At 38.6% G+C, this 22,500-nt stretch overlaps 1 protein-coding gene across 2 annotated transcripts in view; it reads left to right on the forward strand.

Annotated features, from left to right (window-relative positions):
* Positions 1-22,500, forward strand: part of LOC136830321 (neurotrimin-like) — a 490,166-nt gene that overhangs the window by 366,189 nt on the left and 101,477 nt on the right. For both annotated transcript variants that reach the window (XM_067089745.1, XM_067089746.1), the window contains exon 3: positions 5,644-5,759. In XM_067089745.1, coding sequence (XP_066945846.1) covers positions 5,644-5,759 — 116 coding nt within the window. The remainder of the gene's footprint in view (positions 1-5,643; positions 5,760-22,500) is intronic.

Raw genomic sequence — 22,500 nt, forward strand, 5'->3', positions numbered from 1 at the left:
CAACGTGACCGCATTATTATTATTATTATTATTATTATTATTATTATTATTATTATTATTATTATTATTATCTTGGAGAAACTCCTTGCATTAAAGGCTTGACGGGAGTAAGACAACTTAACTCGCAGAGAAATTTAATGTTTTTTATTTCTGTAATTTAAAGTTTTATTTTATCTAATGAGTGGTAATTATATAGTACTTCTTACACCTTACTGTATACAGACCACAGTGTATAGACTTATTTATGATAGGTAATTAGAATTACTCCATCCCTGGACTCTACTGTACACAGACTAATGTACGCAGACTTCTGTTAACAGACTCGTCTACATACGAAGTATACTGCAAAAACACACTTATCTTGTTTTTGTTTATTTAAAAAAGGCTCCCGCACTTGAATTTCTGGAGATGCGCATGATTTGCTTGGGTTAGGTAAGGTAGGATTATTGCGTGTAAATGTAAGGAAAGTTATTCAGGTAGGTTAAAGGTAAGGAAAGGCTATCTACGTAGGCTAAAGGTAAGGAAAGGCTATCTACGTAGGCTAAAGGTAAGGAAAGGCTATCTACGTAGGCTAAAGGTAAGGAAAGGCTATCTACGTAGGCTAAAGGTAAGGAAAGGCTATCTACGTAGGCTAAAGGTAAGGAAAGGCTATCTACGTAGGCTAAAGGTAAGGAAAGGCTATCTACGTAGGCTAAAGGTAAGGAAAGGCTATCTACGTAGGCTAAAGGCAAGGAAAGGCTATCTACGTAGGCTAAAGGCAAGGAAAGGCTATCTACGTAGGCTAAAGGTAAGGAAAGGCTATCTACGTAGGCTAAAGGCAAGGAAAGGCTATCTACGTAGGCTAAAGGCAAGGAAAGGCTATCTACGTAGGCTAAAGGCAAGGAAAGGCTATCTATGTAGGCTAAAGGTAAGGAAAGGCTATCTATGTAGGCTAAAGGTAAGGAAAGGCTATCTATGTAGGCTAAAGGTAAGGAAAGGCTATCTATGTAGGCTAAAGGCAAGGAAAGGCTATCTATGTAGGCTAAAGGCAAGGAAAGGCTATCTATGTAGGCTAAAGGCAAGGAAAGGCTATCTATGTAGGCTAAAGGCAAGGAAAGGCTATCTATGTAGGCTAAAGGCAAGGAAAGGCTATCTATGTAGGCTAAAGGCAAGGAAAGGCTACCTATGTAGGCTAAAGGCAAGGAAAGGCTACCTATGTAGGCTAAAGGTAAGGAAAGGCTATCTCTGTAGGCTAAAGGTAAGGAAAGGCTATCTATGTAGGCTAAAGGTAAGGAAAGGCTATCTATGTAGGCTAAAGGTAAGGAAAGGCTATCTCTGTAGGCTAAAGGTAAGGAAAGGCTATCTATGTAGGCTAAAGGCAAGGAAAGGCTATCTATGTAGGCTAAAGGCAAGGAAAGGCTATCTATGTAGGCTAAAGGCAAGGAAAGGCTATCTATGTAGGCTAAAGGTACGGAAAGGCTACCTATGTAGGCTAAAGGTAAGGAAAGGCTATCTAGGCCTATGTAGGCTAAATGCAAGGAAAGGCTATCTATGTAGGCTAAATACAAGGAAATGCTATCTATGTAGGCTAAATGCAAGGAAAGGCTATCTATGTAGGCTAAAGGTAAGGAAAGGCTATCTATGTAGGCTAAAGGTAAGGAAAGGCTATCTACGTAGGCTAAAGGTAAGAAAAGGCTATCTATGTACGCTAAAGGTAAGGAAAGGCTATCTAGGTAAGCTAAAGGTAAGGAAAGGCTATTTAGGTAAGCTAAAGGTAAGGAAAGGCTATCTACGTAGGCTAAAGGTAAGGAAAGGCTATCTACGTAGGCTAAAGGTAAGGAAAGGCTATCTATTTAGGCCAAAGGTAAGGAAAGGCTATCTATTTAGGCCAAAGGTAAGGAAAGGCTATCTACGTAGGCTAAAGGTAAGGAAAGGCTATCTACGTAGGCTAAAGGTAAGGAAAGGCTATCTATGTAGGCTAAAGGTAAGGAAAGGCTATCTATGTAGGCTAAAGGTAAGGAAAGGCTATCTATTTAGGCCAAAGGTAAGGGAAGGCTATCTATGTAGGCTAAAGGTAAGGAAAGGCTATCTATGTAGGCTAAAGGTAAGGAAAGGCTATCTATGTAGGCTAAAGGTAAGGAAAGGCTATCTATGTAGGCTAAAGGTAAGGAAAGGCTATCTATGTAGGCTAAAGGTAAGGAAAGGCTATCTATGTAGGCTACAGGTAAGGAATGGCTATTTAATATTAAGCAGGGTACATTAAGGTTAGGATCAGTACTTACAGCGTCATAATTTAAGGCCTAATGTAAACAGTTAACAATGAAATTGATAGTCATAAACCATAACAAAATTAAATTTAAATCCCAAACTCTGTAATAAGTTTACTATGCGTACGCCTATGCATTGGGAGACTATAACGATGTTCTATTATATAATACTGTTGAAACTGCCCATAACGAATAAGGTAATAACACAAAGAATAGGTAATAAATAAAGAATGGGTAATAACGCATAAAGAATAGGTAATAAATAACGAACAGGTAATAACAGATAACTAATAGATACGCAAATTCTCCTAAGTCTTGAACGAAATAAGCAATTATACCGACCGGTTTTATAAACAGTTGAAATTTGCTTATAAAATGCCTGCGCCATGACAGCCCGCATGCCCATAGTTTCATGGGATTGCGTTAAATAACGCATAACGGACCAATAACGCAGTTTTTAAATGATTTTTAAATACAAAAAAGCATAAATATTCCAGACGATTATTAATTAAATAAATCGTCTTCATGCACGTCTCGGGGTACCTACCTTCGTATCTCCTCCTCAGCCGTATTTGACTCTTCACCTGTCCTTATTTCACGTAAATCAGGTAATCCTCCATTAATAAATCACGCGGATTCGCAATTAACGCGCACCGGGATTTACGTAACACTACGCACACACACACAAAGAGATTACACTTCGTTTTTTGAAAATGTGGACGGCTATTCGTAGGGAAGAAGAAGCCGACAATTGTCCCGATGTTCCGGCATTCGACTTGTCTGTTACTTCTAAGATTAAAACTTTTTCAAATTCTTCAGACTGGTTTATATGGTCAGTTATAACTTGATAATGCCTTTTATACGTGTTATAGAGTATACAAATACAATATAATAGTTTTAATAATGAAAAATTGACGTATATTCTCATAGCGAAGTCAGTTAACAGCGTTCGAACACTTTGGCTTCACGTCTGTGGTTTTTGGCAATGCAGCGCGATTTGTAATTATCATACTAACGCAATGGTAAGCAAGGTACGTCATGAATATGGTATTTTATTTTAAATTCTCAATGAAAGCATTAATTCTGTATCGTTAAACGTGTGTAAAACTGCATTGAGAAAGAAGTCGTCCCAACGCGCCAAAATTAATTCCTGCTAAGTATTCAGTCATCAGCGCAACACGCTGGAACGTGACGTCACTACATCATATTTACGACGATTTTTATGCCTCTTAGTCCAGTAATATAAAGTAGTTTGCGTATATGGCGCAATGTATATGAAAATGAGACACAGTATCATAACACACTTTACCTGATAACAGGAGGTAATGTTATATATTATAATATATAAAAGTAAATGCTAATTAGCAACTCTGTTCAGCTTTCACACCACTTAGACAAGGAGCCAAGGACGCCATTCGTAATTTCGTACAGTGTTCAGTTGTTTTAAGTGGTATTTTCAATACTTGAAGTTCGAGCAGAGCAGTAATTTGTGTATCTTGTGAGAAATGGGACTTTTACGTTACGGATCTGCACGTACAACTGGTCTGAATTCAGGATTTAGGTGAATTAAGCTAAATACCATAGACAGCATGACTGAAAAGAAGGCATCTTCCTTTGGCCGAAAAGTGAGAAATATGTAATTTTTATTTTGTTTTTATTTTTATTTAATGCGCGTCAAACGCCAATGAATTTATGATAATATTAAACATAAACCGCGATCGATCTTGACCCCGTATCACCTAGCAACTCAAACTAGGCCTAAGAAATTATTAACACCGAACTTCCTACGGGTCTATTTTAGGCGGCCCCCATTATACGCCCACCTAGGGGCTCCCTAGTGGTGATGCCGGTCTCAAGACCGGATACTAGAGCTGGGCCATCCCATCATATCCAAAATCTGATTTCAAAATCAAAGGAGAGGTCACTAGGCCTATGAATTGACCCTCTGTGAGCTAATCCTTATGAATGAGTCATATGTGTGGTAGTATGAATTCTCTCTCTCTCTCTCTCTCTCTCTCTCTCTCTCTCTCTCTCTCTTAAGAGCGGGCTCTCAGTCATTTCCTAAATATGAATAGTCACACGTCTGCATATTCTCTCTCTCTCTCTCTCTCTCTCTCTCTCTCTCTCTCTCTCTCTCTCTCTCTCTCTCTTTAGAGCGAGGTCATTCAGTCATTTCCAACAGCAGATTTCAGATTTAAAGAGGTCATTAGGCCTTTGCTAATGAATCAATCACACGTCTGCGTACTCTCTCTCTCTCTCTCTCTCTCTCTCTCTCTCTCTCTCCTTAAGAGCAGGTTCATTCAGTCATTTCCCTAACCTGATATCAAATTCAGAAGATATCACTAGGCCTATGCTTATGAATCAGTCGTTTGTCTGCGTGTTCTCTCTCTCTCTCTCTCTCTCTCTCTCTCTCTCTCGTCTCGTCGTAAGCAATCCCCCCTCGTTTTCCTCAACGTTGTATACGTCAAAATCGAAAATTAAACCCATCCCGAAGCCCTATTTACTACGAAGCATTCCCTGCCGGAATGCGAAGGCCCCATAGATAAGTGTCGAGTTGAGAATGGATATTTTAGGTTTCTCTTTCTCCTCAGACACTGATGGACAAAAACACTTGTTGATAACGAGGAGAGAGAGAGAGAGAGAGAGAGAGAGAGAGAGAGAGAGAGAGAGAAAGTTTTGAATTCTCAGAGACGCTAATAATAAATCGATTTCCCATTTCGAGGTATTGCGATACACGTCACAGATTATAATTTCCCTTGTGACTCGAGTCCATGCATAAGTTAAGACTGGTATAATTACGACGTAATGCACACATAACTTTATTTATTTGCTTATTTATTCGTTTATTTATTCATTATCTGTCTATTTATTTATTGTTTTTGTGAAAAATCATAGGCAATAGTTTAGTACAATCTGCTTACTTATTTATGGTCCAGTGGTTCATGACTCCAGATCGATCCCACGGGGTTTTGGGAGAGCTAAACGACTTAGGCCTATTTCCTGGATAACGCATGGGGCATATGTTGCCCAAAACAAGGAATGGGTACCTGGTGTTGGTCGATCGTGGTGGGATGCAGCCAAGGTGGAGAATATTGGACGTAGGTCTAGTAAAAGCATCCCAAATTAAGATTTTATATATATATATATATATATATATATATATATATATATATATATAGAGAGAGAGAGAGAGAGAGAGAGAGAGAGAGAGAGAGAGAGAGAGAGAGAAAGATGTTAAGTGTAAAATAGTGGTAGTAATAGTATTAAAATACCAGGAATAATTATTAAATCATAATAATCTTCATCACTGACCGGTATATGGCGGTCAGTACAGCAAACCTCACTAGATCATTATTCACCGCCATGACACTAACGACCGCAATCTCGATCATTCCAGGCACGTGCACGTCTCCACGACCGCCGAAGTTCGTAGCGACGATCCCGAACGTCACAGTGACCGCCGGAAGAGACGCGTCGCTGCCCTGCGTCGTCGAGAACATCGGGGATTACAAGGTGAGTCTTATGTAGGCCTAAGTTCCTTCTGCGGGAGTTGCGTTTCTTGGGGGTTTTGGATCGAAGGCGCTTTAGGTAAATGGTGTCCGTTAGAGGGTTTATGTCTAGGGGGTAGGAAGTACTTGGGAGAGAGAGAGAGAGAGAGAGAGAGAGAGAGAGAGAGAGAGAGAGAGAGAGAGAGAGGATCATCGGTAATGAGGTTTTAAAAGACCAACCAGAACAATTGTGTAGATTAGGCCTAGTCTGGTGCTTGAAGGCGATTGATTAACAGTAGTAAGATTTCAAAGCGAATATTTACGTATTATTATCAAAATATGTTAAGTTTTAAAACGATTTTTTTAGGGTTATAAAGTGAGTAACATTATTATTGTATATTGATTTTTTATTAACGATTTTTGGATGGTAAAGGTAACTATTTGGCTGGTAACTACTGGGTAAGCCAATGCCTAAATACTTTATATAAGCTAAGTCAGTTTGTGTCATTTGTCATTATCGTCAGTGTCATTACTTTGGAGAAATCTTCATTCCAGATTGTTTATGTCCAGCTTATATCAATATGAAAATGAGTTTATTCGCTAAAATTCTTGGAGAAATGCTTCTCACATTCTTAAAAGGGGCTGTTTTCGTAAACTACACATTAAGAAAAGTGTGGCATAGCAAAGTGTCCTTAGAGTTAGCTTTTATTTATAAAGTGAGGGATTTAATTTATGAAACGAAACATTACTTTATACTCTGGTTAATCGGTGGATTATATCATTGACGCTCGTAGCTTACCATCGGCCTAAGGAGCATTGCTCTCAACCTTTTCACCTTTTAACCGTTCCCTTCTGTCTCCCTCCCCCTCCCCCGCCCCCTCCCCCGCCCCCTCCTCCTTTCCCCCAGCAACGAAATTTGTCAAACTTTTTTAACTTTCCCTTATTCGAATTTACTGTACCTCCCCCTTCATGATAAGGACGACTCCTTCGGGATAGACCTACGAGAGTCTGAAATGGGATTAGGTGGTCGGGTTGTAAAGAACTTTGTAACTGCATTACTTTGACTCCTGAATACCTACTTTGGCGTTTGTAATTGTTTGTGATGTAATATATATATAGGCTTCTGTGGATTATTGAAGGTTTAATCTGGAAAAAATGCTCGATGAATATAGGAGATACTTAGGAAAACTGGTGTTCTTTTGGTTAGATTCAAATCTTTTGTGGTTTATTGAAGGTTTAATCTGGAAAAAATACTTGATGAATATAAGAAATACTTAGGAAAACTGGTTTTCTTTTGGTTAGATTCAAAGCTTTGTAGTTTATTGAAGGTTTAATCTGGAAAAAATACTTGATGAATATAAGAAGTACTTAGGAAAACTGTTTTTTTTTTAGATTAGTTCTAGGCTTTTGTGGTTTACTGACGGGTTTTATTTGGAAAAAATGCGTGATGATTATAGAAGATACGTAGAAAAACTGGGTTTCTGTAGACTAGTTCTAGACATTTGTGGTTTATTGAACGTTTGTGTGAAATTGTTTGCTAATTATAGGAAATACTTATAAAAAACTTATTTCCTTTAGACTAGATTCCTCCCTTAAAACCTTTCTATTGAATAAAAAATTGATTTACTATGAGGTCGAACTGACCAATGGCGAGTAAAATCACACTCGCTCAACTCTTCTGGCATTCTGGGTCTCATTGTAACCCATGACGCTCTCACCAAACTCTTGTTGTCCGTTACAAGTTTCTCAATATTAGTTTTCTGTAAAGGAAAATTATTGTGCTGGCTTTGTCTATCCGTCCGCACTTTATTCTGTCCGCACTTTTTTCTGTCCGCCCTCAGATCTTAAAAACTACTGCGGCTAGAGGGCTGCAAATTGGCATCCGTCTTCCAATCATCAAACATACCAAATTGCAGCCCTCTAGCCTCAGTAGTTTTTATTTTATTAAAGGTTAAAGTTAGCCATAATCGTGCTTCTGGCAACGATATAGGATAGGCCACCACCGAGCCGTGGTTAAAGTTTCATGGGCAGCAGGTCATACAGCATGATACCGAGACCACCGAAAGACAGATCTATTTTCGGTGTCCTTGATTATACGCTGTAGCTGCTGTACTGAAAACTCGACTGCTCCGAAGAAACTTCGGCGCATTTTTTACTTGTTAACTGTCGAGACAAATGGTAGCCGTTTAGTGCTTATATGCCAGCAATTCTGCCGTAAACAGAGGCGTCACCTATCGTAACACAGACATATTCGTCAAGAGGACCTTGCAATATAGGCCTACGCATACCGAATCGTCAGAGCAACTTGAGAGCGCCGAGCATCGCCGCCAACGCATCCGAACACAAGCCAATCACATAACCGGAGTCGAATACCTTCGTTTTACAGCGACTTCGCTGTAAAACGAGGGGGAAATACCTTCGTTACACCGGCGTTTTATAGCGCGTTCGCAAAACGCTTCGGCTTTCAAACAATGAAATCATCTCGGAGGGTTTTTTTTCTTTTTGATAGATTTATTCACTGGTCGATCATTGCTGCTTTTGCCGCCATAACAAGGCTGGGATGGGACACTTCGTCTCGAGATTTGATTCTCCGGCTGCGCTGTAAAGTGGCTGATGAAATGGAACGTTCTTGATGTGTGTGTGTGTGTGTGTGTGCGCCCGCGTTTGTGCGTGTGTTTGTTTCTGTGTACTGTTGTGTATATCTGCGTGTTTTATTAGCTCTTGTATACAATTTGTATGCGTGTTATGTGTGTGTTTATGTGTATTCGTTTGTGACTGTTTTAATGTTTGTGTCTTCAATATAGATTCTTGTGTGTGTGTGTGTGTATGTGTGTGTATCTGTGTGTTTTTTCATTTGCACAGTTGTATAATCGTGTGTTGTATTTGGCTGTGTATGTGAGCATGTGTTCATTTGTGATCTGTGAGTGTTTGTGCAAGTTTCGTTTTGTACTTGTGTCTGTGTATGTGAGTGCTTGTGATCGTATTGCATAATACTGGTTGTTCTTGGGCAGCATTTTCGTATGTGCTGAACTGTGTATGCAGTTATATATATATATATATATATATATATATATATATATATATATATATATATATATATATATATATATAAATATATATATATATAGTGAAGAGAAATTACAGGATCTAGTGAAAGATTTTGAAAGCATATGCAGCATATCGGAGAGTAAATGTAAGAAGAATAGGCTTATGAATGTAAACGGGAACCAGGAATATGTTAATATGAATGGTGGAAGAATGGAACCACTTAATGCACATTGGCAATTGTGACTATATATAATGAATAATGGTGTATTAAATAACTAAGTCACAGGAAGAGGAGGAGAAGGTAAAAGGGTATTTGCAACAGACTGGGAAGAGATTTAGACTGTCTAAAGGAGCCAAGGTTGGAAGGTATAAAGGGGATTGTTGAGCAAACTCTCCTTTATGGATGTGATGTTTGGATGTTGAAGGTTTTGAGATGAACTGTTTGCTCAGTGTTTGTGCCCTCAGAAGAAGTGAGAAGGCTGGAAAATGTTGGTATCTGTAGAAGAGGTGAGGAAGTGGATCAAAGTGTTTTGAGATGGTTTGGTCATGTGGGAAGAATGGATAACAATTTGATGAAAATATTCTCTGATTCAGTGTTAGGTAGGAGGAAGCTAGGAAGACCTTGAAAGCACTAAATAAATAAGAAGGCCCCTAATATTCAGGAAGCACGAGATTGCCTGGAAAACAGAGGTGAGTGGTAGGGGTTTGTATGTGATGGTGAGCCTTTTGTTTGAAAAAGTGTATATATATATATATATATATATATATATATATATATATATATATATATATATATATATATATATATATATATATATATATAATTATATTTATAGATAGATAGATTGAGATCTGCCTATATATATATATATATATATATATATATATATATATATATATATATATATATACACACAGTATATCCTCTATAGTAATATGAGTAGGCTATGGTCTACATAATCACATCGACGCGTTTCCCATCCGCGGAATTACGCCATCCATTAAGCCCTTATGAAACTACGGGTAAATATTTATGATAATCAGGGTGGCTCCCTCGCCCCGCCATTTTGGGTAGGACCCATAAAATAGAACCAAACGGTCTAGTTCAGTTTCGGGGGGCCAGAGAGATGTAGAGTAATGATGGAAGCGATGACTGCAATGATTATGAACGGGGAAAATTTATATATACAGTGTTAGGAATAAATATATATATATAAACACGAAGAAGGGACGCTTCGAAGATTAAAAATGGATAAAAAAAGGGGGGGGTTGCTTTTGTTTTGGGTGCGTCACCCCTTCGGAAATTACCGCGCGCGGGAAAAAAAAAATTGTAAAGAAAACGGTGATATGACTACGGTTCACCGATGTCCATATGAACGAATATGGCGCTCGGTCTAGGTATAATAATAATGTCTTGCCGTCCCCTTCTCCTTTCAGAGGGGGAAATTTTGTGTGCAGGAGGAGGAGGGGGAGAGGGAGGAGGAGGAGGAGGAGGAGGAGGAGGATGCTGATGATAAGGGGAAAGGACAATAGGAAAGGGAGAGAGTGAGAGAGAGAGAGAGGAAGGGAGGAAGGAGAACCTTTTGAAAGTCAGACTCGGCGTCGATAGGTAACGCTCGGATCTGAAATGATCGGTGATCAGCTGACGTTTAACGAGTCAACGAGCGGTTATAACGAGTGAGCTTTACGGTGATGTTTGTTACGGACGATGGTGATGATTATGGTGATCAGTTTCAGGCGGAGATGACAATTATGATGATTATATTGCCGTGGGGGTTGGGGAGAGAGGGGAAGGGGATGTAACGGTCTCTTAACCGGGATGACGTCATGATTGCCGTTGGATGCGTTCGATGTAATTCGATCCTTGGAAAATTTTTTTACTGCTGTAGTTGTTGTTGTATTTTGTTGTTGTTTCAGGTGAAAGACGCATTCGTGTTGTTTTTTGTTGTTGTAATAAGACGCAGAAGCATCTGTTATTGTTGTTGTTGTAATGAATGAAGTAGTAAAGATATCAAGTTGGTTGTGTTCTTTCATAAATTAGACGATTTTTACTTTCAAATTTGTTCTGTGGAATATAAAGAACGAAATTCTTCTAGGATTGCTTAGCTCCGTATTCCGAGAGAGAGAGAGAGAGAGAGAGAGAGAGAGAGAGAGAGAGAGACTTACACCCTTTCTCTCGAGAATGGATATATTATCGAACAATTCTGAACGCTCCCTGACAACATCGCCGAGAAATTCCTCAAGTTGTTATCATGGTGGCAGGTTTCGAAACCCACCTAGGCCTATGTTGTCAAAAGATCTTTCTTTGTATGTATATAGTAATTATTATAAGCCTAAAAAAGTGTCCCTGTGACTTTGACAGTTCTCAGGAGAATTATCAATTTAATTTTATTTTTATCCATTACTGGGCACCTAAACACCAACTCGATTCTCGTAAGACAAATGACAGTAAACACTGCCAATTGTTTGTGAATCCTTTACCGGCGTAGAAGGGTTTCAGATTTGTTTGTGTGTATGTGTTTGCATCTGATGATTGTTTATGGACTTTAGAAACAGTTTCCTTACAACATATATATATATATATATATATATATATATATATATATATATATATATATTTCTGACCCACATCAGGATCGAACCCAGGTCTGTCAATTGAAAGACGAGACCGCTGCCAACCAAGCCACATAAGTCATAAAAGGCTTGATTGGCAGCAGTCTCGTCTGTCAATTGAAAGACCTGGGTTCGATCCCGATGTGAGTCAGAAATTTATTTTTGTTTCACACGTAGTGTTAATTATATTCACTAGTTTCGTGAAACGATCATTCTTGATCTTATAAACATATAGATTATTAGTTTTATAACCCCCATCATTTGCTAAATTCATGTTCCCATACATTGTTGATGTGATGTGACAACAGTTTTCGTTGATGTTACAACAGTTTTCGTTGATGTGACAACAGTTTTCGTTGATCTGACAACAGTTTTCGTAATTGAAGATAATTTCCCAACCAACATAAACTGAAAATTTCGCGACCACAGAAATGCCAAATATTGTAACCACAAAGATGGCCCGGTTTGACAGCCATATAAAATCTTCTTGTCTTCCAATCTCGCGGGACAACACTAATCAACGATTGATTGGTATTAGTTGTCCAATCAGTAATTTAGTCATTTCACCACCTAATCCACTGGACTCAGCACTCATCAATCAACTATGCCTTTCTAATTCCCAATTTCAGTGCTTATTAATTAATTGCCCGTAGGGGGGTTAGTGTAGGCATTACTTAAGGTTCTTTGCGGCGTCCCGTCGGCCCCTAGCTGCAACCCCTTTCGCTCCTTTTACTGAACCTCCGTCCCTATTACCTTTCTTCCGTCTTGCTATCCACCTTCTCCTAACAATTGATTCATAGTGAAACTGCGAGGTCTTCCTCCTGTTACACCTTTCAAACCTTTCACTGTCAATTTCCTTTCCAGCGCTGAATGACCTCGTTGGTCCCAGTGCTTGGCCTTTGGCCTAAATTCTATATTCAGTTTAATTCCTTATTAATTAATTACACCTCCCTGTTATTCCTATTCTTTAATAACGCGATTATCAGAATTTGTCTTTTTGCAATCCTTATTAAATTTCTGTGAATGAATGTGTGTTTTCATTGTAGTGTGATGATTTGTAAGTTAATAATAATGGCCAGTCGAAGTCATTGTAATCCGAGTTATATGCTTTATCGTAATGTAATTTGCATGGTTTAGACCACTGTAATCTGGGGGAATCAACTCGTTTCCAGTGTAACAGATTACATTTTGATTATTTCTTATGTATATGAATAATTTTCAGCTCGTTCATATATATATATATGCAACTTTTATATGTTTGTATGTGTGTGTATATATATATATATATATATATATATATATATATATATATACTGTATATATATATATATATATATATATATATATATACTATATATATATATATATATATATATATATATATATATATATATATATATATATTGAACGAGCCGAAAATTATTCATATACATAAGAAATAATCAAAATGTAATCTGTTACACTTAAAATAAAATATATGTATAAATTACATATATATTTGTGTATATATTTATATATATTCTGACTCACATCGGGATCGAACCCCGGTCTTTCAAGTGAGAGTCCAGGGCATTAGCATTTCGTCCGCACCGGACATAAAAGAAGTTGGAGCCCAAGTACTCCGTACCCGGGGTTTTCTCCAGGCAGGTACGGACGAGTTGCTAACGCCCTGGCCTCTCCCTTGAAAGACTGAGGTTCAGTCCTGATGTGAGTCAGAATCTATTTTTGAAATATGTTCCTTAAATATATATATATATATATATATATATATATATATATATATATATATATATATATATTATTTATATATATATGGAACTAATCAACAAGTGAGCACGTGTACAGAGATAAATTTCTGGCACATTTATAACTTGTGTGGGTCAATTGGTAGCGCCCTGGACTTTCATTTGAGAGACCAGGGTTCGATCCTTCGTGAGTCAGGAAAAAATATATATATATATATATATATATATATATATATATATATATATATGTATACACACACAATAAGACAGATTGTAAACAAGATTTACCAAATTAAACCACAAATAAAAACGCAAATAAAAAACACAAAACAAAAACGGGAAAAAATAATTAAACCAACACGAAAATCAATGCAGCATCAACCCCGAAGTGCAAAGTCGTAACCGGCGGGTTAATGAGTTAATGATTATCATTGTTTAGCATCAATTACCTTCTCAACGGAGCGACAGCCGCATCAATTATGCCTCTAATGAGCATCAATGGATGACGCCTGGAAAAATGGGTCTTACGGTCCTATAAAATAAGGGTTATTTTTGTCACTTTTTATGGTATTGAATTGGTTGTTTGAATTGAACTGAATATAGACTTTAGGCCAAAGGCCAAGCACTGGGACCTATGAGGTCATTCAGCGCGGAAACGGAAATTGACAGTAGAAGGTCTGAAAGGCGTAACAGGAGGAAAACCTCAAAGCAGTTGCACTACGAATCACTTGTTAGGGGAGGGTTGAGGAAAGTAAGATGGAGGAAAGAGACTATGAAAGGAGGTACAGTAAAATGAACGAAAGGGATAGCAGTTAGGGGCCATGCAAGGCACCCTGCAAAGAACCTTAAGTAATGCCTACAGTGCTCCGCATGAGGTGCACTGACAGCGCTTTTTTGAATGAATTATTCAAAGTTCATTATGAATGGTTATATAATGAATAGTTATGAATAATGATGATAATAAAAACAATTAAAAAATGCGCCGAAGTTTCTTCGGCGCAATCGAGTTTTCTGTACAGCGTATTTTGCTGTATGGAACTTTCAGCCATGTCCCTTGAAACTCCTAGCCGCGGCCAATGAAACTCAGCCACGATCCGGTGGTGGCCTGTGTTGGTGGTACCTATAGCTGTGCCAGAAGTACGATTATGGCTGACTTTAACCTTGAATAAAATAAAAACTACTGAGGAGGCTAGAGGGCTGCAATTTGGTATATTTGATGACTGGAGGATGGATGATCAACACACCAATTTGCAGCCCTCTAGCCTCAGTAGTTTTCAAGATCTGAGGGCGGACAGAAAAAGTGCGGACGGACAGACAAAGCCGGCACAATAGTTTTCTTGTACAGAAAACTAAAGGGATGGATTTATCTAAATTGTATGATAACTTTGATATGTTAAAATAAACTTTTCTTCACATGATAAAGTATGATATATAATTTATTAGACTCGTGATGACTTTATTATGTATATATTTATGATATATACATATATATACATATATATGTATATTTTATATACAGTATAAAAGAAATCAATATAGTAATATTATCTGTGCCCTCATGTATATATATATATATATATATATATATATATATATATATATATATATATATATATATATTTAATATATATATATTATATTATATATATAATATATATATATATATTATATAATATTATATATATATATTAAATAATATTATATGTATATATATATATATATATATATATATATATATATATATATATATATATATGTACACATACATACATACATATACAATCTTCACTATCACTGCCTCCAGCGCTTGGGGACGCAAAGGACCTCTGTGAAATTCCTCCAATATATTAACCAATATAGAAAAATAACTTTGATAACTGAAAAAATAAAATAAAAAAACAAAAATTCCTTGGTGACTGCAACATTCACCCTCTATTCCTTGGTGACTATAACATCCTCTCTCTCTCTCTCTCTCTCTCTCTCTCTCTCTCTCTCTCTCTCTCTCTCTCTCTCTCTCTCTCTCTCTCTCATGCGTGGCTGGAGGAATTCATTTTGGTCATCAGTTGACAGATATTCGACGAAGCAGCCATGATGCTTCGCCAGGCCATATGGAGACAGCCTCCGGGAGGAAGAGGAAGAGGAAGAGAATGATAAAGAGGAGAAGAGGAGGAGGAAATGAGGAAGAAGGTGAAGGAGGAGAAGGAGGAATGGAATAAGAATAAGGTGAATGTAAGGAATGGAAGGAGTAGGAAGGGAATGGTAGAGGGGAGAAGAGGAAGAAGGAAATGAGGAAGAAGATGAAGGAGGAGAAGGAGAAAAACCAGGAATAAGATTATGAAGGAGGGAATGAGGAGGAGGAGGAGGAAGGGAATAAGAATAAGGTGAAGAAGGAGGAAGGGATATAAGAGTGAGACTGAGGAGAATATGAATAAAAAGATTATGGAGAAAGTGAGGAGGAAGGAGAAGAGAGGAGGAGGAGGAGGCCTGAAGCAGAAGAAGGAGGAGAATAAGGAATAATGAAGAAGAGAAGATGAGGAGAGTGAAGAGGTTAATGATGAGGATAAAATGAAGGAGGAACAAGTAAAGAGGAAAAGGACAAATCAGGAAGTAAGTCAGAGGAGAGAGAGAGAGAGAGAGAGAGAGAGAGAGAGAGAGAGAGAGAGAGAGAGAGAGAGGGAGAGAGAGAGAGAGAGAGGGGGGGGGATAACTCAGAAGGAAACAAGTGAAAATAGAAGGAAATATAGAAGACACCAAAAAGAGAGAGAGAGATAAATATAGAGATAAATAGGTAGTTAGAGAGAGAGGTGGATAGATAGACAGCTAGATACAAAGATAAATAGGTAGATAGATAGATAGATTGATATAGACAAAGAGAAGGGTCCTGTAACCAAGCCTAATACCGCCACTGCTGCTGCGGATATGTTAGGGCTTTCTGTCCCCCAGAGAGAGAGAGAGAGAGAGAGAGAGAGAGAGAGAGAGAGAGAGAGAGAGGGAGGGAGAGAGAGAGAGAGAGAATCTGGGCCCAGCATCCATCCCATCAGAATTCTATGAAGGAGAAGATGATCTCTCGGTACACCACATCAAACAGCCGAAGACTGGCGCGAGGTGCCGTGACTGGGGTTTCCCCTGGACCCTGCCCATTACTGCCACCACGCGCTGCTGCTGCTACTGCTACTGCTACTTTTGGTGCTGCTAATACTGGTGCTGATATTACTACTTCTGCTGATGCTGCTACTTCTACAGATACTGCTACTACTGCTGCAATTTCTGCAGATTATGTCACTATACTGCTACTGCCTTCTGCTGCTGGTACTGCTTCTGCTACTCCTACAGTTAATACTGCTGCTGCTGCTGCTCCTGCTACTGCTACTTCTGCTTCTGCTGCTGTTGCTATTACTGCTACTACTGCTACTGCTACTACTACTACTACTACTGCTGCTATTACTTCTACTGCTGTTGCTACTGCTACTGCTTCTGTTGACAGTCATCATGTCTTTGGGCCCTTTGTTAATGTAGATGAGAGGATTTTGTTGCTCCACTTGACTGCTACACTACCGCTACTACTTTTATTGGCGCTGCTGATCCTGATGCTGATATTACTACTTCGACTGCTATTACTGTTACTGTTCTTGCTTAAGAAGCCTTCCTACTACACTGAAGCAAAGGAACTGCTTGACTGCTTGTTCTGTGTATCTGAAAATGAAACCGTTGCTGCTACACTATCGCTGCTACTTTTACTGATACTGCTGCTGCTAATTTTACTGCTTTTACTGCTACTGTTCCTGCTAAACTGTCTCTGCTACCACAGTTAAGCAGAGAAACTGCTTAACTGCTTAGTTTATATATCTGAAAATGAGACATCCACCGTCCCACTCCCTGTATATCTGCTACTGCTTTTCTTACTACTGATCCTACTGCTTGTCCTACTTCTGCCCCTACTGCTTGTCCTACTACTGCCCCTACTGTCTCTTCTCCTGCTCCTCCACCTGCTATAGTGAAGCAAAGGAACTGCTTAACTGCTTAGTCTATATATCTGAAAATGAGACATCCAGAGTTTCAAGTAATTCTGCTAATGTTTTTCTTCCTTTTGCAACCACTGCTGCTTTTACTGCTTGTCCACCTACTGCCCCCCCTACTACCTCCTTCCCTGCTGCTGCAGAGAGATAAGGGGCCCAGTGCCTCCACATCTGGGGGATTTTGGACAAGTTGTCATCAGTATCATCATCACCATCATCAATGCCATCATCATTATCGTCCCGGGAAGCTGTCCCGAGGAAGATTGAAATGCTGCTGCTGTCAATTTTCGTCGGATGGTTGCTGTGGCGTCGGGGGACATTTTTTCAGTGGACACCTCTCTCTCTCTCTCTCTCTCTCTCTATATGTACATATATATATATATATATATATATATATATATATATATATATATATATATATATATATATATATATATATATATATATATATCTGTATATATATCTGTATATGTATATGTATATATATACACATATACATACACGCGCATATAAAATGCACACACAAAAGCAAACACCGCCCGTGTCTTTACACAAAAGCAAACGTAACTTCCGGTGACCCAGATACTAGAGAAATGCGGCGGTGGACCCGTCATCCCCTCACTCTCCCTACCCCCCCCCCCCCCCACCGCGTGCGGCGTGCGTCCGTCCGTCACACTTAATCTGTGTTCCATTATTTGTGTGGATTTGCCGTCGTGGTATCATTGCTGGACACAACGAGCGCTATTCAGGCAGAGGCCAAGGATGATGGAATTTGGATAGTCCCCTGACAAATACGGGGACACAGAGAGAGAGAGAGAGAGAGATTAGAAAAATGTGTAAAGCGAGATATATACAGAGAGAGAGAGAGAGAGAGAGAGAGAGAGAGAGAGAGAGAGAGAGAGAGAAAGAGAGAGAATTATAAAAATATGTGACGAGAGATATGTTCAAACAGAGAGAGAGAGAGAGAGAGAGAGAGAGAGAGAGAGAGAGAGAGAGAGAGAGAGAGAGAGAGAGAGTTATAAAAATATATGAAGAGAGATATATTCAAACAGAGAGAGAGAGGCAGAGAGAGAGAGAGAATTATAAAAATATGTGAAGAGAGATATATTCAAACAGAGAGAGAGAGAGAGAGAGAGAGAGAGAAAGAGAGAGAGTGTAATTACAAAAATATGTGAAGCGAGATTATACAAACAGAGAGAGAGAGCGAGAGAGAGAGAGAGAGAAATATGTGAAGCTAAATATATTCAGAGAGAGAAAGCGAGATTAGAAAAATATGTGAAGCGGGATTAAACAAACAGAGAGATAAAAATATGTGAAGCTGGATATATTCAAACAGAGAGAGGGAGAGAGATTAGAAAAACATATGAAGCGAGATAAATTCAAATACAGAGAGAGAGAGAGAGAGAAAGCTCCACTTTAAAAAACGAAAGTAGATTTGGATCACGTAGGCTAATCGCTATTATACTATCCAGGCTAATCAGGTTTACAGATGATGACACGAGTTCTTCATAAAATAAAATTTATAGAAATTTCCACGCATATTTTGCCAGGTTTGATGACGTTTAATTAAGCCAAATTGACGTGGGACCGATATTGGACAGGCCACCACCGGGCCGTGGTTAAAGTTTCATGGGCCGCGGCTCATACGGCTTTATACCGAGACCACCGAAAGATAGATCTATTTTCGGTGGCCTTGATTATACGCTTTAGCAGCTGTACAGAAAACTCGATTGTGCCGAAGAAACTTCGGCGCATATTTTACCTGTTTTTACAGTGTATAAATTGTCCATTGTCCTTCGTTTAACAATACGTAATGAAATTAACTTAAAGGAATATATATATATATATATATATATATATATATATATATATATATATATATATATATATATATAAACCTTTTATCTTTAGAAAATAGTTGGTCTCTAGGAAGTCTTACCTCCCCAGTTTTCACAAAGTATTCTGGGATGAGGTTGCTAGCCCTATACCCCAACCTGCAGATGCTTAATATGCGTATGTCCAGACAGCGTTTAGCATACCCAGATGGTCACCGATCCAAGGACTGACCGGACCAAAAGTGTATTAATACACATTAATATAATGTGTGCCTGAGGAATTTATCATAAATTCTATTCGAAGTAAATAAAATGTAAGATGTAAGATGAAGTGTTCTCTTTAAATATAATTGTAAATCAAATTTTATTTTATTCTCATATATTTGATACATCATCATCATCATCATATCATCATCATCATCATTTCATTATCACAGGATGCTGGAAATTTCAAGGTCAGTGTAGCTCTGTTGATTAACTCTGTCTTTAAATAGATTTGCAACGTATCTTGTGCAACTGGGCTCTACGTATCTATGATCTGGAGTGAGTGATGTCCCAATACACATGTATGAGGCTTGAATTAGCTCTCTCTCTCTCTCTCTCTCTCTCTCTCTCTCTCTCTCTCTCTCTCTCTCTCTCTCTCTCTCTCTCTGATAAGATTTTTATTGCTTAAATTCTCTCTCTCTCATATAAGATTTTTATGGCTTAATTCTCTCTCTCTCTCTCTCTCTCTCTCTCTCTCTCTCTCTCTCTCTCTCTCTCTCATTAGATTTTTATTGCTTAAATTCTCTCTCTCTCACATAAGATTTTTATGGCTTAATTCTCTCTCTCTCTCTCTCTCTCTCTCTCTCTCTCTCTCTCTCTCTCTCTCTCTCTCTCTCTCTCATAAGGTTTTCATGGCTTAAATTCTCCTCTCTCTCTCTCTCTCTCTCTCTCTCTCTCTCATAAGGTTTTCATGGCTTAAATTCTCCTCTCTCTCTCTCTCTCTCTCTCTCTCTCTCTCTCTCTCTCTCTCTCTCTCTCTCTCTCTCTCTCTCTCTCAATTCGATTTTTATTCAGTTCATGCAAATGAAGACATACCTGTCATACATTTCTTTGTTCATGTTATTCATCATTTAAATTATTTATGTTTTCATTCAATTTTCTTTGAAAGCAAATTCAAAACTCAAAGAGTTATTTCACTGAAGTAGCAGTTAAGATTGAGTTATTATTATTATTATTATTATTATTATTATTATTAATAAACATATAATAATAATAATAATTATTATTATTATTATTATTATTATTATTATTATTATTATTATTATTAAACAAACATGAAAAACTTAAAGAAATACAAATGAATAAAAGTTGCGCCCAAGTTTCTTCGGCGGAATCGAGTTTTCTGTACAGCGTATAATCAATGCCACCGAAAATAGATCTATCTTTCGGTGGCCTCGGAATAATGTTATATGATCCTCGGCCCATGAAACTTTCAGCAACGGCCCGGTGGTGGCCTAGCCTATATCTTTGCCAGAAGCACGATTATGGCTAACTTTAACCTTAAATGAAATAAAAGCTACTGAGGCTAGAGGGCTGCAATTTGGTATGTTCGATGGTTGGAGGGTGGATGATCAACATGCCAATTTGCAGCCCTCTAGCCTCGGTAGTTTTTAAGATCTAAGGGCGGAAAGAAAAAGTGCGGGCGGACAGTCAAAGCCATCAAAGTTTTCTTTTACAAAAAATAAAAACACAAACAATTAAAAAAAATAAAAGATTAGACATTTCAGCAGCAGCAGAGAGAGAGAGAGAGAGAGAGAGAGAGAGAGAGAGAGAGAATCAGACAACTTACTTTTTTCCCGCCTCTATTTTTTCTTCTTCTTTTTTTTTTTTTTTGCTATTTATGAATGCAGAGGGTGACTGGCGGATGTAATTCTTGCCTCTTTGCGAAACGCATGAGCAGGTAAGGAGAGGCCTTTTACTCAATAAAACAAGGCCCTCCACACGAGGAATACCTTAGCAGGGGGCGGAGGCAGAGGAGGAGGAGGAGGAGTAGAGTCCCGCCCGCCCGGCCGGCCGCACGCCCGCGCGAACGCGCCCCAACTCGAAGGAGGGAGGGAAATTTCAGGCGAAATTTTCTCTCGTTTCCACATTAGGCGCGCAACTGTGTCTTGCATGTCAACGAGTTCTAGCGAGCGCTGGCATCAACTTCTTTCTTCTTCTTCCTCTTCTTCCTCTTCTTCTTCCTCTTCTTCTTCTTCTTCTTAGATCTTTGGCGGCGGCCGCTGATGCTGTGGGTGGCTCTTGGGGGCGTTCACTTCATCTGTTTAAGCCCGTTTTTTTCTGTTTATTTTTGTTTATTTTTATGTTTATTCTTGTCGTTTTTTATCTTCTTCTTGTTCTTCCTCTTCTTCTTCTTCTTCTTAGATCTTTGGCTGTTGTCGATGCTGTGGGGGGCTCTTGGGGGCGTTTTCTCCATCTCCTCAGGCTCGTTTTTGTTTATTTTTGTTTGACGTCATTTTAATCGTCATCTATTTTATTTATAATTTTTTTTAGATTTTTGAAGGCTGGCAGCATCATATTCTTAGGCTCATTTTTTAGTTTTCTGTAAAAGAAAACTATTGTGCCGGCTTTGTCTGTCCGTCCGCACTTTTTCCGTCCGCCCTCAGATCTTACAAACTACTGAGGCTAGAGGGCTGCAATTTGGTATGTTGATCATCCACCCTCCAATCATCAAACACACCAAATTGCAGCCCTCTAGCCTCAGTAGTTTTCATTTTATTTAAAGTTCAATTTAGCCATAATCGTGCATCTGGCAACGACGTAGGCCAGGCCACCACCGGCTCGTGGTTAAAGCTTCATGGGCCGCGGCTCATATATCATTACACGGAGACCACCGAAAGACAAATCTATTTTCGGTGGCCTTGATTATGCGCTGTAGCGGCTGTACAGAAAACTCGATTGCTCCGAAGAAACTTCGGCGCAATTTTTACTTGTTTTTTTTTTTAAGACTTAGATAAGACTCAGCAAGGAGGTTATTTGTCTTTTTTTTTTTAGCACTTAGGTAAGACTCAGCAAGGCGCGGGCGTGTTGGTGGCGGGGAGCGGTTTTGGGGGTTAAGGGCGGGCCAGGGTGGGTCATATAAACGAAATTGTCTTGGTATTCGAGAAGTCTGACTGTGTGTGCTTTTTTTCGCAGTTGAATTGAAGACAATTACTTTATGGCCCGGCATTTCATAAAACACGCGAGAGAGAGAGAGAGAGAGAGAGAGAGAGAGAGAGAGAGAGAGAGAGAGAGAGAGAGAGAGAGAGAGAGAGAGAGACGTAACGGGGGATGGAAACATAACGAGCAGTAATATGCAGCATTATTATGCTTTTGCTCTCTCTCTCTCTCTCTGTATGTATATATATATATATATATATATATATATATATATATATATATATATATATATATATAGAGAGAGAGAGAGAGAGAGAGAGAGAGAGAGAGAGAGAGAGAGAGAGAGAGAGATAGGTATATATACA

This window comes from Macrobrachium rosenbergii, chromosome 46 (assembly GCF_040412425.1).
Source record: "Macrobrachium rosenbergii isolate ZJJX-2024 chromosome 46, ASM4041242v1, whole genome shotgun sequence".
Taxonomy (NCBI): Eukaryota; Metazoa; Arthropoda; class Malacostraca; order Decapoda; family Palaemonidae; genus Macrobrachium; species Macrobrachium rosenbergii.